Source organism: Epinephelus fuscoguttatus, linkage group LG20 (assembly GCF_011397635.1).
Source record: "Epinephelus fuscoguttatus linkage group LG20, E.fuscoguttatus.final_Chr_v1".
Taxonomy (NCBI): Eukaryota; Metazoa; Chordata; class Actinopteri; order Perciformes; family Serranidae; genus Epinephelus; species Epinephelus fuscoguttatus.
This window is the reverse complement of record NC_064771.1, coordinates 14,148,007-14,163,122: the sequence shown is the minus strand read 5'-3', so window position 1 is coordinate 14,163,122 and position 15,116 is coordinate 14,148,007. Positions and strand designations below refer to the sequence as shown.

At 40.5% G+C, this 15,116-nt stretch overlaps 1 protein-coding gene across 1 annotated transcript; it reads left to right on the top strand.

Moving 5' to 3' along the window:
• Window positions 1–2,168: 2,168 nt before the first annotated feature.
• On the top strand, window positions 2,169–14,058 carry lcmt1 (leucine carboxyl methyltransferase 1). The gene is made up of 11 exons (XM_049562564.1): window positions 2,169–2,553; window positions 4,728–4,819; window positions 5,244–5,365; window positions 5,526–5,602; window positions 7,105–7,166; window positions 7,305–7,407; window positions 9,090–9,210; window positions 9,396–9,497; window positions 9,650–9,741; window positions 13,056–13,153; window positions 13,368–14,058. Exons 1-11 carry the CDS (start codon window positions 2,468–2,470, stop codon window positions 13,388–13,390), a joined length of 978 nt encoding a protein of 325 aa, XP_049418521.1. The 5' UTR covers window positions 2,169–2,467; the 3' UTR covers window positions 13,391–14,058.
• Window positions 14,059–15,116: the final 1,058 nt, after the last annotated feature.

The window sequence follows — 15,116 nt, the reverse complement described above, 5'->3', positions numbered from 1 at the left end:
TCCTTTACATAATTTTCAACTAGCTGATGTACCTCAGCATAATCAAATTCCTGGAAATCAGTTCTAGATTTTGTTTTCAGTTTGCCACCACAAGATTTTTAGTGACCCCATCTGGCCACACTTATGAAAGATTCATTTGGGTGCCACTGTGCCTATCATCGTCAGATAATAAGCAGAGTAGCACATATTTACATTTACACTGAAATGTTAAATTAAAGTGCAAGCATACGTTAAATTATATCTAGTATAGAGGTCCGCAAATTATCTGCCAGTCTGTTGATATCGGGCAACGACTGCTTAATATCATGGCAATGATTGCTTGCACGCTATGAATTCAACCTGTACAGTACTATGAGCTCCAGGTGTATGTCTATATATTCTAATCAGAACATCCTTTTGTTTTTTTTAATATGAAAATAGCCCCTCAACTTTGAATAATATGAATGAATAATGATATCTTTCTGTTAGATTTCTTCACACATTTGTAATGATTGATGCAGCAGTGTCACAGTCAGCATTATATAGAAAAGCTGTCACAGATCCACATGCAAAAATAAAGTCAACTGAAAATAATATGAGCTCATAACATTAAGTGATTGTAGACACTCGGTTATTGCTACGAAAAAAAATGAATATGCATAAAAATATGTCATGCATTCATATTTTAAAAAGCAGTATTACGTAGGCCTATTCAAAGAATGCATACAGTAATAATGGGCCACAAGACAGGAAAGTCATATTTAATATTACAATATATTTAACAGGCCCCAGTGCAAGCTACAAACTATACAATGATTATCTCCAAGAATTTAGCTGTTTTGATTTGTTAATCCTTCTACATACATTCATAAGGTATGCCAGGCTAAAGATAAACAGATATTTTGCCATCTCCAGTGTGTTTATATTGTGTAGATTACACAATAGTTTTACACTTTGGAAACGTGCAAAAATCATGATATCCTTTCTTGATACAGCGATACAAAATACCGGAAATGATGTTAATAGTTTCTTCCTTTAAATCAGATAATTTCAAAGACAACGTAATGGGAAAACATACATCTTAAGGGAAACAAGTATTAGCCTGAACCCACATCCCTTTTACTGTGAGTCAATAAGGCTATACTCTCTCTTACTGGCATGCAACTCAAGTAACTGACAGCATTAAAAAGACTTCTGTCAGAAGCCTAATGCATTATGCTTCAGTAAAATCGAAGCTATAGATCCTTTTGTATATCAGATGGTTGTCAGCTTCTCAGTTACCTGAATCTAAATATTGCAATGTGGATATTTTTGGAGGCAAACATTTTGTGAACAGCCATAGTGTGTCTGATGTCTGAAGCCCTTTATAACATTTATATGGCTTTTTGCTTGCAGCTGTACAGTTTCTCCCCCGTGTGGATCCTCAAATGGATTTTAAATGAAGTTTCCTCTACAAGTAGGACAAGTGTCTGTCTCTTTCATGTGACTTTCCTCTACATGCTGCATCAGGTTCTCTGAGGGATTCATACACACTCCACAGACGTCACAAAGGAATTCTCGATTATCTGAGTGGCACAAGGCGACCTCAGTGAGGTTGGCTTTGTAATGGCAGGATTTCCCCACACAATTTGCGAGGAAATGTGGCAGGGTTGCTTTGAATTCCATAGTTCACATGGGACTTGATGGATGTCCTGTCACTATTCTGCACCTTTTTAATGTTTCCTATCCAGATGCATCTTTTAGTGGTTTAGCTGATTTCTCACTATTCAGCAGACTCACTCTACATCCATTTTCCCAATTCTGAATTTAATTACAGACTACCAGGGACAACCAGGGGGGTAAATAATTGCTTAAAAATAATGGTCTAAGTGTAAAATCCATGCAGGAACCCAAATTATCTTAAACATATCTAGAAGTGACAGACTCAACAAACCATCTGTCTGTGCTTTGGCAGGTTTGACAACTATATTTGACAGTTTCCGGTAAACAGTCAAACAGTGTAAGGCTAAAATAGCCTATTTCTATCTACCAAAAGACGATGCGTAGTGCAGACATAACTGGAATTAGGGTTATAAATTATAATTTCCTGAGACTGTCTAATGTTTGTGGGTTTTTTGGTATGCAAAATGAGAACTTTTTCAGCGATGCTTTTAATCTGAAGAATACTAACCGGAAGTGTTTCCGCTCATACCGGAAGTGTTCATATATTTATATCTGCGACTTGTTATTAGCCAGCAAAACAATACTCCTTGCTTAAATACTGTACGTTTTCATCCAACTTGTATTTTGTTTAACATATACGAGTACCCGAGCAACCCGACTACGCTCTCAGTATTATTCTTAATCTTCCTCGTTCCGTTAAATAACCCCACCTGTCAAAGTCAAGCTAGTCCGTTAGCTTGTAGTAACTAGCCACTGTACAGCAGGTGGACGAGGTTATGCGACGCTTACAGCTTTAATGGTGGCAACATAAAGAAAAGGATCGTTAATGGCAGCTCGGCAACCCTTCACAGACTCGGATACTGCAGATGAAGCAGTGAGGGCGACCTGTGACGATGCAACCACATGCAAAAGGTAACAGTATGGTATGCAGCAGCAAAGTTAATTATTAAACATTACAGTGGCTTTAATTACATCATGTTAGTGTGGCTTCAGTCAGAGATGTAGGTGAAGGAGTATTTGCATATCAAAGGTCATGCTGCATTAAACAAATAACCTTCCACTTTGACTTTACAGGTAATCAAGCAACGTTAGCTACAGCTCAGTTGTAATGCCTAATAAATCAAATCCCCAGATTTCCTCCAATCTAATTGCTGATGTTTTGATATTTAGCTATAAACTATTGAAATTGAAAACACCATCAAAAGTGTCGCACTTTGGGATCATTAGAAGTCACTTTAACACATCAGTATACTATCATACTTATTGGAGACCATTCACCAGTGGTTATCCATGACCCAAACATAGCCCAGGTTGAATCATAAAAATACCTGGGCATACACACTGTCCATAAACTCACATGAAGTGTTCAGGTAGATAAGGTGTTCACTGGGGTCCAACACTTCCTTCGCAGGCAGAGGGTCTTTGGAGTCATCCAGAAGGTGTTGCTCCTTTTCTACCATGTCATAGTTGAGAGCATCCTGCAGTATGGCATCTCAGCCTGGTGTGGTAACCTCAGTGTACAACTGAAGGCCCAGATTACCATGCTTATGCATAGAACCATGAGAATCATGGGAATCAGGCAGCATGCCACACTCCAGTCTATCTTTAAGGAAACCATTATCAGACAGGCCCAGAAGATTATCCCCTCGGGCAGACACTTTAGAGTCCCCCAGTGAAGGCTTAACAGCTTTAACAACTCTCTTGTCCTCTTGTCAATTAAAGCCTTAAATAGGAAGCTAACTGTAGCTTACCCATACAGTGTGTATGTGTAGTTATGTATGTGCATGTAAGTATGTTTTATGGTGACAAAGTAAAACAGTTGTGTTGTGCAATGGGCAGCGTGCAGTTTGTTGGCTGATGGCAGTCTGTACATGTACTGCAGGTGTTGAGTGTAAGGGATTATGAATAGTGACAGCTCTCTGTATTAACAGCAGGTACCGCATGTATCCAAGACAAATTTCCTTCGAGACAATAAAATCTGTCTTAACTAATCATACACAGAGCAACATGGGTATCCCTGTAAATGTAGTCCTAAAAATATTGTCTTAGTTTGTTAGTTGTCCTCTCTAGTCAGTAGCCACATGTTCTCCTTGGAGGTCTACATTTTAGCAGTGGGCAGATAGTGTACACGCAGCTCCCCATGGTTTATTATGGGGCAGTTTGTTTGACATGTATGGATCAGACTGTACAGTATGGACCAGCAAAACCAAAACTAGAGCAGAAAACTGCACAGATCTGTAGAGCTGAGCCTTGATTCTTTGTGCAATCGATACAGTGTTGTTCCACTAGAGCTTTGTTTATGTTCACAGATCAGCTACAACATTAAAACCACTGACAGGTGAAGTGAATAACATTGATCATCTTGTTACAATGCAAAATTCTGCTGGAAAACCTCAGGTTATGGCATTCATGTGGATGCAGCTTGATATGCACCATCCACCCAAACACTGTTGCAGAACAAGTGCACCCCCCTGTGGCAACAGCGCTCCCTGTCACACAACAAAAACTGCTCAGAAATGGCCAAAGGAATGTGACAAAGAACTCAAGGCATCAATGTGGCCTCCAAATTCCCCAGATTACAGTCCGATTGAGTATCCATGGAACGTCCAGGTACATCAGAGTGAAGCAAGATCGAATCGGACTTGGCTCTGACCTGTCAAGGCATGAACACAGGACCTCTTGGAGTGTCCTGTTGTGTCTGGCACCAGGACGTTGGCAACAGATCCTTTGAGTCCTTTGAGTTGGGAGGTGGGGTGCTGGCATGTCCCATGGATGCTTGATCAGACTAGGATCTGGGGAATTTGGAGGCCAGGTTGATGCCTTGAGGTCTTCGTTATAATCCTTAGGCCATTACTAAGCAGTTTTTGCTGTGCGGCATGGTGTATTGCTCTGCAGGGGGTGGCCACTGCCATCGGGGAGTGTCATTGCCATGAAGGGGTGTACTTGGTCTTCGTCAATTGGCATCTACATGAAAGGCAGGACTCAAGGTTACATTGTAACAAGCTCACCTCACCCGTCAGTGGTTTTAATGTTGTGGCTCATTGGGATATGTCACCTCCTTACCATATTTATAATTGTTGAACTAGGTTTGCTACCAGTAAAGGTTACTGGAAGGACCCCTATATCCAGTATTTTGCAAGATCTGTAGGGGAGCGGAAGGCACCAGAAATCAATAGAGGTAAGTGATACACAATCTTCTTTTACGTGCATTTTTCTGTATGTAAAAGTAACACTCAAGCTTGATAAAAGGGAGTCATGTGGTACAACTTATAATATTGAAAGCGCAACAAGTCACAGGATCCACAATACATAAAATGAACATAGTTTGCAGTAAGCGCCTCATAAATGCCGTACTGTATAGCTGAAAGAATGTGTGCAGTGTATAGAGTGATGATGACTGTCCATAAAAACAGCTATTAACACATCACTTTACAATGCGGTTAGTGAGGAGTTGTTAACAGTAAATTCTCCCACTCACCCAGTCGTAATGTTTACAAAGATAAGGCTGCATATTTATGATCTCATGTGTGATAGTGATAGTGTTAGCCCAAGTGTTTGTGGTTTATTAGCTTATTTTACTGTCCCCTTATCTCATTTGACAGGTTACTATGCCCGCGTTCAAGGGGTTAACCATCTCCTTGACGCATTTATAAGAAAAACAGAGTGCGACTGTCAAGTAATCAACCTGGGCGCTGGACTGGACACTACGTTTTGGAGACTTAAGGTTTGTAGCTCACTGCCAGGACTCTTGAGCCTGTCAGATTGGACTGAACTGCATCAAACACATATAACTATCTTCAAAGTATTATTCAATGCACAGATCTTTAGTTTGTGTGTGTGTGTGTGTGTGTGTGTGTGTGTGTGTGTGTGTGTGTGTGTTATAGGATGAAAACCTCATGCCACGGAAGTTCTTTGAAGTTGACTTTCCAACAGTTGTGGCCAGGAAAATACACAATATCAAGTAAGACAACCATGCTATCATTATGTTTAATCAAATCAAATCAAATCAAATCAACTTTATTTATATGGCACTTTTCATACAACAGTAACACAAAGTGCCTCACAGAGGTTAAAAACAACAGAGATCCAAACAGAAAACAAAAAGAAAAGAGAAAACCCAACCCTCCCACCCAACAAAAAGCTATTTAGCTCATAAAATTGAGTTAGTAGCTAGGTAAGAATGATCTAAAACAGAGACATAAAATGCATCAAAACTAAAACCTATAGGCTAACTAAAATAACAAAAGATAAAGGTTAAATGAGATAAGAACGTAAAAAGAGGAAGGGTAAGAATATAAAAAATAAATAAAAAATAGATAATAGATGGATAAATCGGTTATAAGAGGAATTTAAAATAGATAAATAAAGAGATCAGTTAAAAGCCTGATTAAAAAGATGAGTCCTGAGCCTCTTTTTAAAAACATCAACAGTCTCTGCAGCTCTGAGGTTCTCCGGCAGGCTGTTCCACAATTGGGGGCCATAATAATTAAATGCTGCCTCCCCGTGTGTTTTAGTCCTAACTTGTGGTATGGTTAAAAGGCCGGTGCCGGAGGACCTCAGGGTCCGCGAGGGTTGATATGGTAAAAGCAGGTCAGATAAATAAGAAGGCCCAAGACCGTTAAGACATTTAAAAACTAATAAAAGAACCTTAAAATCGATCCTGAAGCGCACGGGGAGCCAATGCAGCAATTTTAAAAAATCGCTATCATAACATTCATACATGAAACATATCAGCCACAAGCTTCCCTTACAGATCAAAGGATGTGTTTATGATGGTTATATGTTATGCAATATGTTACTGCATAAACATGCATATTAACGAGGAAAATCTAATTTGAATTTCAGCTTTAGGTTGGACATAGAATTGCAGTATCAGTGTTTGCCTTGTCTGGCTTTGGTATTGCAATGTGGGGTCCAGACCTGTAGAGGGAGACAGAGCTGCATTTACAGCTGTTGTACAAACGAATTCAAGGATCAGTTGCGGTGCATACATACATGTCCATTCTTGTGGAGGCTGATGGAGAGTACTTTTGTAGATTAATACTGTCTGGCTTTGAGCAGCAAAAAAAAGAGGAAATGTGGAATCCCCAAAACTGTGATTAAAGTTGAACTCAAAATGGATTTATTCCAGATTCCAAGATCTTAAAATAAAAAGGTCGTATGAGCATGAAATCAAAACAGAATGGAGCAGCAACAAAGACCAGTCATTAAAAGCTGTGTGCCTTGGCATCTGGCCGTCTTTAGGCCAAGCCTTTATCCCCCATCAGCGCACTCCACGCCTCCAGAGGACAGCAAAATACACACTGGCAAGACAAGAAAGAAGTGGAAGTTTTTGTGGCAGAGGACTATAAACAGCTAGTGCAGCATGTAAAATGCCTGATTGTTGTGTAGCTTTAGGTTTATTGTTGTCAAGCAGTTTTGTCATGACTTGTATTTTTGTGTGTTGTGTTTTTCTTTGACTAGGACAAAACCGCCTCTGTCCAAACCCCTCATCGAAACCCACTCAACAGACTCCTTACTACTAGGTAATAACAAAATAAATTACATGACATATCTACGTGGTTTAGATATGAATACTACTCTTGTCAGAAAATCTTTCTGTGCATTTGTTTAGTGTGTTTTCCATCTTCCTCACAGTGTGTGTTTGTGTCCTGTTCTCTCAGATGCCCACAGCCTTGACTCAGACCGTTACTGTATTATTGGAGCGGACCTCAGAAACATCTCTAGCTTGGATGAAAAACTGAAGAAGTTCCAGCTGAATCCCGAGTATGTAAAGATATGTTTTCCATATCTTGACTGACTCTCTCATGACTAGTCACGCTCAGCAAGCGACATAGATATGGAAGAAAGCGTATACTAACCTGAGGTCGATATTTGAATTTGGTGGAATATGTTCATCACACTGCTCTCTGTCAATTGTCATTAATTTTCCCAGCATGTCTTTAGAAAATCAAAAATTGAAGCTTATCTCTGTGTTTTTTTCATGGCAAGTATCGCTAGGTAGCAGTCACTCTAGTCTGTCTTTATGGCTGTAATGCAGATGTAATGTCTATCTAGAGCCTGATTGGAAAGGATACCCTACGCAGAATGTATATTTGGAGTGTCAAACACTCAACCCTCGATGGACTTGAAATTTTCGAGGCTGCTTTCTCTTCAGCTATTTTTTATGGGTGTTAGGCTTGATTAAAAGTGCCCTTAAAATCCCTACTTGGGGTGAGGTCTGCTTCACCTAACCTATCCTGTCTGTTGGAGGCAGGACTCCCCCCAGTGCAAGCTTTAGTGAGAGAACAGCAAGCCAGGTTTTTGACCAAGATAAAGCAGCGTCAGGGCACGCTAGATAACCACTTGTGGTTTGTTCTAGAAATGACCAGAAAAGAGAATCAAGTCATGACCTCATACTTGTCTGAGAAAATGGAGATACAAAATCATATTCAAATGACCGCAGAGAGATGATCGAAAAATTAACGGAGGAAAAAGATACGAAGCCATCATTCTGGATATATCTGTTCATCCACTTTATACCAGCAATACACCGTACATTTAAGACCATCTGAGGATAACTTTTACATAGTTCCAGTTGTCCTCTCATCGATTTTTGAGTGGAAATGGGAAGGTGAAGCCGTACACCACCAGTACAACGTGTGTGTCGCTGTAAGACTGGCATACAAAATGAAGAACATACCTGTGTGCCCTCTTACACAGGATGTGTGTTCCATTGTGAAACTTGTCACCATTGCAATCTACTGTAACTGACATAAATTGAATTCTTTGAGAATGAGCAAATCTACAAACATTTCCAACCCTCCCTTTAATCTCCAGGAGCTGGGTGGAGGTGGGGCCGAGTATCATTTTATCAGTAGCAGCGGACCATGCCACATGGCAATTTTATGGTAGCTTTGTGGCACAGACATCCTCTCTTGTATGATAGGATGTTTTCTATGGCCCCAGCTCGTTACTCACACTCTGTTACCTTTATTTATTCAGGCAAGTTTGACTAAGAGTGAGGCTCCCTTTGTCAGGAAGTTGCCGGGTGTGAATGTGTGAATTCAAGTCTTAAAGGGTGAAGGTCATTACCTGTCTGTGTTCTGCCTCCCCACACCAAAGGTTAGAGTGAGAAAGTGAAATTCCTCCATGAATATGTTGGATCTTATATAGTGAGCAGTCTCAACACTATATAGGACAAAGGATAAGAGGAGGTTGTGTTTGTTTAAATGGTATGATCTCAAAAACGTTACAAATTTCAGTGAAATTTGGTGCAAAGTGAGTGGCTTTGATGTTTCTCCTGATCCACTTATTAAAAGATTTATAAACAGTTTCATTATTTCCCATTGGGCTTAGCTGAAAATAGTGAAAATGACTGATATAGAGGCTTGTTTGGCCTTGGCAGAAGTACATGCTTTATGAGTGCTTTGTGGTTATGTTGTTGTGATTACTGCTCTCACTCCCAGATTACCTACACTGCTCCTGTCAGAGTGTGTTCTGGTCTACATGACGCCCTCCCAGTCCTCCAATGTAGTTCACTGGGCTGCAGAGACCTTCCACACCGCCATGTTCATCAACTACGAACAGGTAAATAAGGCAAATAACTCCATTCAGGCACAGCAGAAGAGCACAACTGTTGGCGTCTGTTATCCAAGTGACGCCAAGTATGTCGATTTTTAGTTTATGTTAATATATTTGAAGAGACAGAAGCTGTAATAGATGTAATAAACGTAAAGGCCTCATCCACTCAACATGACCAACTGTGTGTCCAGGTGAACATGAGTGATCGATTTGGCCAGGTGATGATCGAGAACCTGCAGCGTCGCCAGTGCACCCTGGCAGGAGTGGAGGCCTGCCAGTCGCTGGACTCTCAGGTAACCTCCTCAAACTCATCATTTCACAACCAAGACAAAATCAATGTAGCCTTTAAGAGGATTATTATGAGCTCAGTGGCCAAAATGTAAGAACGATTTACGATCTCCTGTTCCAGAGATGAGTGAAGTGTTTTAATGTGTGCTGTACGCAGAAGGAACGGTTTCTTAAGACAGGCTGGGAGCATGCTGACGCTCTGGACATGATGACGGTTTACAGTATGCTGCCCCAGGAGGATGTGGGAAGGTAATGCAGGTTCAACATCACCCAGCATCTGCTGAAGTACTACTTAGCACTGCTCCATTAAACGTGGTTGCACAAAAACTGCAGTATTTGTCAGATTATACACATCACACATTTTCGTCTTATGCATCGTTACTAATCCTTTTTTACATTATTACAGAAGTGAGCATTTAATTCAGTTCAGTTTTATTTATTAAGCCCAAAATGGTAGAAACCTCAGGACGAGCAACAGAGGAGGGATCCCTCTTCTAGGATGGAGGAGGAGAGAATGAATGCAGTGTATCATAAGGTGTCCCCTAGCAAACTAAGCCTATATCAGCCTGACTAGGGGCTGGTCCAAAACAAGCCTGAGCCAGCCCTGACTATGAGCTTTATTAAAGAGGAAAGTTTCAAGTCTACTTTTAAATGTGGGGACAGACAGAAACTGGAAGAGGAGCCTGATAGCTGAAGGCTCTGGTGCCTGTTCTACTTTTGGAGACTTTGGGAACCACAAGTAACCCTGCATTCTCGGAGCGCAGTGATCTGATTGGATAATAGGGTAACCAGGGTTCAGGGTTGGGTACCTTTCATATTCAGAACAATACCAGCACCAGTGCCTGGAATTCGGTTCTGGTACCAAACCGTACCTTTTTTTTTTTTTTGGTACTTTACTCCCTCTGTTATAACAAAAATGTAGTTTTTGAACAAGCTACAGGGTGACATAGTCTCGCTCTGTCACTTTCTCTCTCGTCACACTGGGTTCACACAGGAGGCAGAAGTGTGGCCCACATATTAATCAATTGGGTCTGCAGTGCTATATTTGGCATCTGGTCTATTTGCTCTGCGGCTGTGAGTGAATCTGGCAAGAAAACACACTCATAATCTGTTAGAAACAATATACAGCAGGGGTCATAAGGGGGTTATAAGCCTACCATTGTTTAGTAAGTTTATTAATATTTTTTAATATATAATAGCATCATTTTATTGATAAATTAAAAGTGTATAAAATAAAGTGTTAGGTCAGATGCCAGCCCAGAGGTGCTGTGGGATTTTGTGATAACCACATATTATTATTGCAATATTCAACTGGGCCTGTACAAAAAGTTATGAATGAATTTTTAATTGACTGTATCAGTATATTGTGCACAGCCATTTCCCAACAAAGAGGTAAACTCTAGCTTAAAAAAATGTAGTGTCATTTAATTTAACTTTATTGTCTTTTATCACGATAAGAGTGATAACACGTGTTGGAGCTGTTGTGCACAGATATAAATACAGATGTGCCTTGACAATTTGGGCACAAGAAGTTTGAGAACCACTGTGTTAGGTAGAAGCATGTTTAAAGAACGAACAAAATGTAAAAGAGAGATAGGCGTTTGTCCCCATTCTTGCATGAAGATTCAAGGACAGAGACAGGGACTGACTGCCGCTGTGCATGTGTGTTTGTTATGAGTGAGAGGTAGAGAGTGACAAAGAGAGGAGGAGCGAACGTGTGCGATTGCACGTAATGTTTCTGTAAGTTATTAATAATTAACGCATGATATTTTCTAGTAATCTTACCTGAATCTTCCACGCCAGCTGTGTATTGATAGTAAGCTGACAATGAGCTGACAGATAATCATGAGTACTATGTTGTAGGCAACTGGACTTGCTTGAGTTTCTTGAAGACGTTTCGCCTCTCATCCAAGAGGCTTCTTCAGTTCTAACTGAATAGTGCAGAGTCACAGTCTTTAAACCCTGTGTGGGTGTGAACCCTACAAAGTCACTGAGGTCACATGTGAGTCATCTGAGGGATGTGGTGTTAGATATATCTGAGAAACTCAGGAGGATCTTCAACAAACAGCACATCCCTGTGCACTTTAAACCCAGTAACACACTGAGGCAGAAACTTGTCCACCCTAAGGACAAAACACCCAGACATAAGCAGAGTAATGTAGTGTATGCAGTTCAGTGCAGCCAGGAATGTACGATTTGTACATTGGTGAAACTAAACAACCACTCCACAAGTGCATGGCACAGCACAGGAGAGCCAGCCCCTCAGGTCAAGACTCAGCTGTCCGCTTACATCTAAAGCAGAAGGGACTCTCTTTCAAGGACAGCAATGTCCACGGCCATCTACGTCAAACTGGAATCATTAAACAGAGGAGGTGGCCTATGACACCACTTACCACTCACATACATTGCAGTCTTGGGATCCCTCCCCAGATGACTTAACACCCATTCTCACCTGGATCCATCTAACCCTAACAACGCACAAGATGGCCAGGTGGGTCAGTGACTCACTTGTGACCTAAACGACTGTAAGGGTTCACACCCACTCAGGGTTTAAAGCCTGTGACCTCACACCAGTCCATTAGAACTGAAGAAGCTTATTGGATGAGAGGTGAAACGTCTTCAAGAAACGCAAGCAAGTCCAGTTGCCTACGATATAGCACTTCTATGATTACCATGACCTGGATGACTGAGAATCTTCAAAGACAAGATGTCAGATAGATTTACAAAATTAGTTAAGCTGTATGTGACCCACAGATCGCCAGTTAACGTTCACTTATGTACAAGATATATTCTATAAGATATTAATTATATGATAAAATTTCAAAATCTGCCCCCTCACTATATGTATTAGAAACAGCTGAGTGTCTCTGTTTGTGACTGTGTTCTTTTTTATTACGAACTTACTCAACATATTTTTAAGATGTGTCTAAACAGAGCAAGAGAGACAAGCAGACAGACAATCAGACATGATAAAGATTATCTCTACTTGTGATAAGAAAAGAGCAAAGGGGCAGAATCACAGAGTAATGCGATCCAGCCAGGCTGCTGCTCGCGTGACAGTTGACACATTGCGGCGTTCTGTGGCGCTCCCGCCTCCTGTCTGAGCCCAGCATTTTCACCCAAATACGCTCTCAGATATTGAAATTTGGCGCCAATTTATTTAACGGAAATTGGTTCTCTGTAATACTGACGTTATTCAGTCGCTACCAGGCAGAGGGTCCAACCAAAGATGTTGCTGAGTTGCATTGTTGGAAGTGTAGTATCCAGAGCTTGACCTATAGGAATTAAAAGTCAGAATATCTCAGCCTCTGTAGCATCAAGTTTGACTATTCTATTTCAGTCTGTCTCTTGCTAGTCCCCCAAAATTCCTGGGAGTTGTTGCTCAAATACCCCTTAACTCTGATTTCGGAATGTTTGAGTAATAGAGTTATATGTGCATCAACAAACAAGTGTGTGTGCGGGCTTGTTGCTTTTGAAGCCATTTACCCTCTGTGTGTGCATAGTCTTATTTGAAAGATCACGTTCCCGAACAGATGATCAAATATTTCTTTTATGTCTTGCAGAATCGAGCGTCTGGAGTTTCTGGATGAGAGGGAGCTGCTGCAACAACTTCTTCAACACTACAGCATCTGCTGGGCTACCAAGGACAAGCTCAACCTAGGTAACACACAGTTTTGTAAGATGTAGTAGGAAATATGAAACTATGACTACTCAGTTCCAGGGTCATCTGTGACCACTTTGGCGCCATGCTGTCCTTTAGTTTATTTACTTTGTGTTACTAATATGTTCTAAATTGCTCATATTTCCAGCCATCCTCCCAGTTTCAACCTCTGGTGTAATAATTTACAAGAACAGGTCATGTTCTGTTTCCTCAGGTCTGTCGCAGTTGGCATTTTGAGTGTGAAACCGCTCAGCCGTTGGACATGATTTAACACGTGTGTACGCCAAAATCAACAGCAGGAGAAGGAGCGGGAAAAGGAGAAGTTGGGAAAGAGGAAACCCCATATTCTCCATCAAGCTCTCGTCTGGGAGCTGTTCCGGGGCAAAAACTCCTGGCATCAGCAGAATGTGATTTGACGAGCATCCTTTGTGACCCCGCAGGTCTCCAAGATGTGAGGCTGAGAATTGTGACAAGGTTTGTCTCTACACTGGCACAGAGTTACAGACTGTAAAAAAGATCAAGATGCTTTCAGACAAATTTTGTCTGTGACTTCACAGTCACTTAAACACAAATATGATTTCAAAATCTGCTCACCTGTGTTGGATTTTAATGTTTGTTCTTTTCTGCTTTTTATGTGCCACTTTGATTTTATTTATTAATCAGTTGTACTTTCACACCCATTTTCTTACAAAACACACACCAACGCATGCGATATAACTAGTGTCAAACTGCAAGAAATGCATTACATCACAATCATCAGTTCATTTATATTTGTCTGTAAAACATTTTCTATTCTTGAGTCTAGTTTGAAACAGCAAAGAGGACACACAGATTAGTTTGTGACAGATTATATTTGATGAAGAATGTGAAAGTGCTGGTAAATAAAAAAAATTCTCTTTGTGTAAGACTGTGAACGCTTCATTTATGGACTTTGTCAGGGAGTTCATATCACATTATCAGCTATCTGCAGTGGGAGGGACAAGCTGATATCACTAATATAAACTGTATGAATGTTTGTGTGTTTATGTAGACTGTGTGTACAGTATAAACTGGGTTGTGTTTTTAGGGACATTCATTCACAGAGAAATATGTATATTCAGCTACTGTCAGGATTAAAAACGGCTTGAATCAATATTTTTATACTTACTAAACAGATCATGATTACTTGTATGTGAAAGGGTTCCCACAGTGAATTATCTGACTGCAGTTTTATAATGCTTCCGCGCCTGCGATATTTCAAGAACACGTTAAGGGAATTTCTTCAAATTTAGCACAAACGTCCACTTGGCCTCAACAATGAACTGATAGGACTTTGGGGGTTGAAGGTCAAGATCACTGTGACCTCACAAAATATGTTTTTGGCCATAACTCAAGAATTCATACACTAATTACGACAACATTTCACACAAATGTCTAATAGGACAATATGATGAAGTGATGACATTTTATATCCAAAAGGTCAACTTCTCTGTGACATCATAATGTTCTGCAAAATCACATCTGACCATTATACACCATCATAACTCAGAATCAGAAGGGGTGACACTTGATCACATACTGAATTTGTGACTAATCTTGGGAGCCCATTTTGAAACTGTAATTGTAGATCTTTTGTGCTGCCCAACTCAGGATATGTGTCTTTAGTATCCACGTTTTAGAATATGTAGCTTCTTTGCAGCGTTGTTCCAGCAGCAGCAGCAGCAGCAGCTTTTCTTTGTGTTAATATCACAAACAACTGGCTCACTGGAAAAGTTAGTGACTAGCTGGTGAATAATGGAGCATTTAGCAGCAAAAGAGTTAGATGTTTCCGTCCAGAAGAAGAGGATACCGAATGGACCTGAAAGCAGAGTGACTATTGGACTCAGCATTTGCAAGGAGGCCACTGAACAAGTAATTCCAGTGATGTAATGTATGAGCTGAATTTGTAATCAGAAGGTGGAGGGCATGGTGGATAGTGTGTTAC

Bases quoted from the DNA above. Each gene is read 5' to 3' on its own strand.
- lcmt1 (XM_049562564.1), top strand. From the start codon at position 2,468: ATGGCAGCTCGGCAACCCTTCACAGACTCGGATACTGCAGATGAAGCA. The intron at 9,742-13,055 runs GTAATGCAGGTT...TATGTCTTGCAG, and splicing joins CCCCAGGAGGATGTGGGAAG to AATCGAGCGTCTGGAGTTTC. The intron at 13,154-13,367 runs GTAACACACAGT...CTGTTTCCTCAG, and splicing joins CAAGGACAAGCTCAACCTAG to GTCTGTCGCAGTTGGCATTT.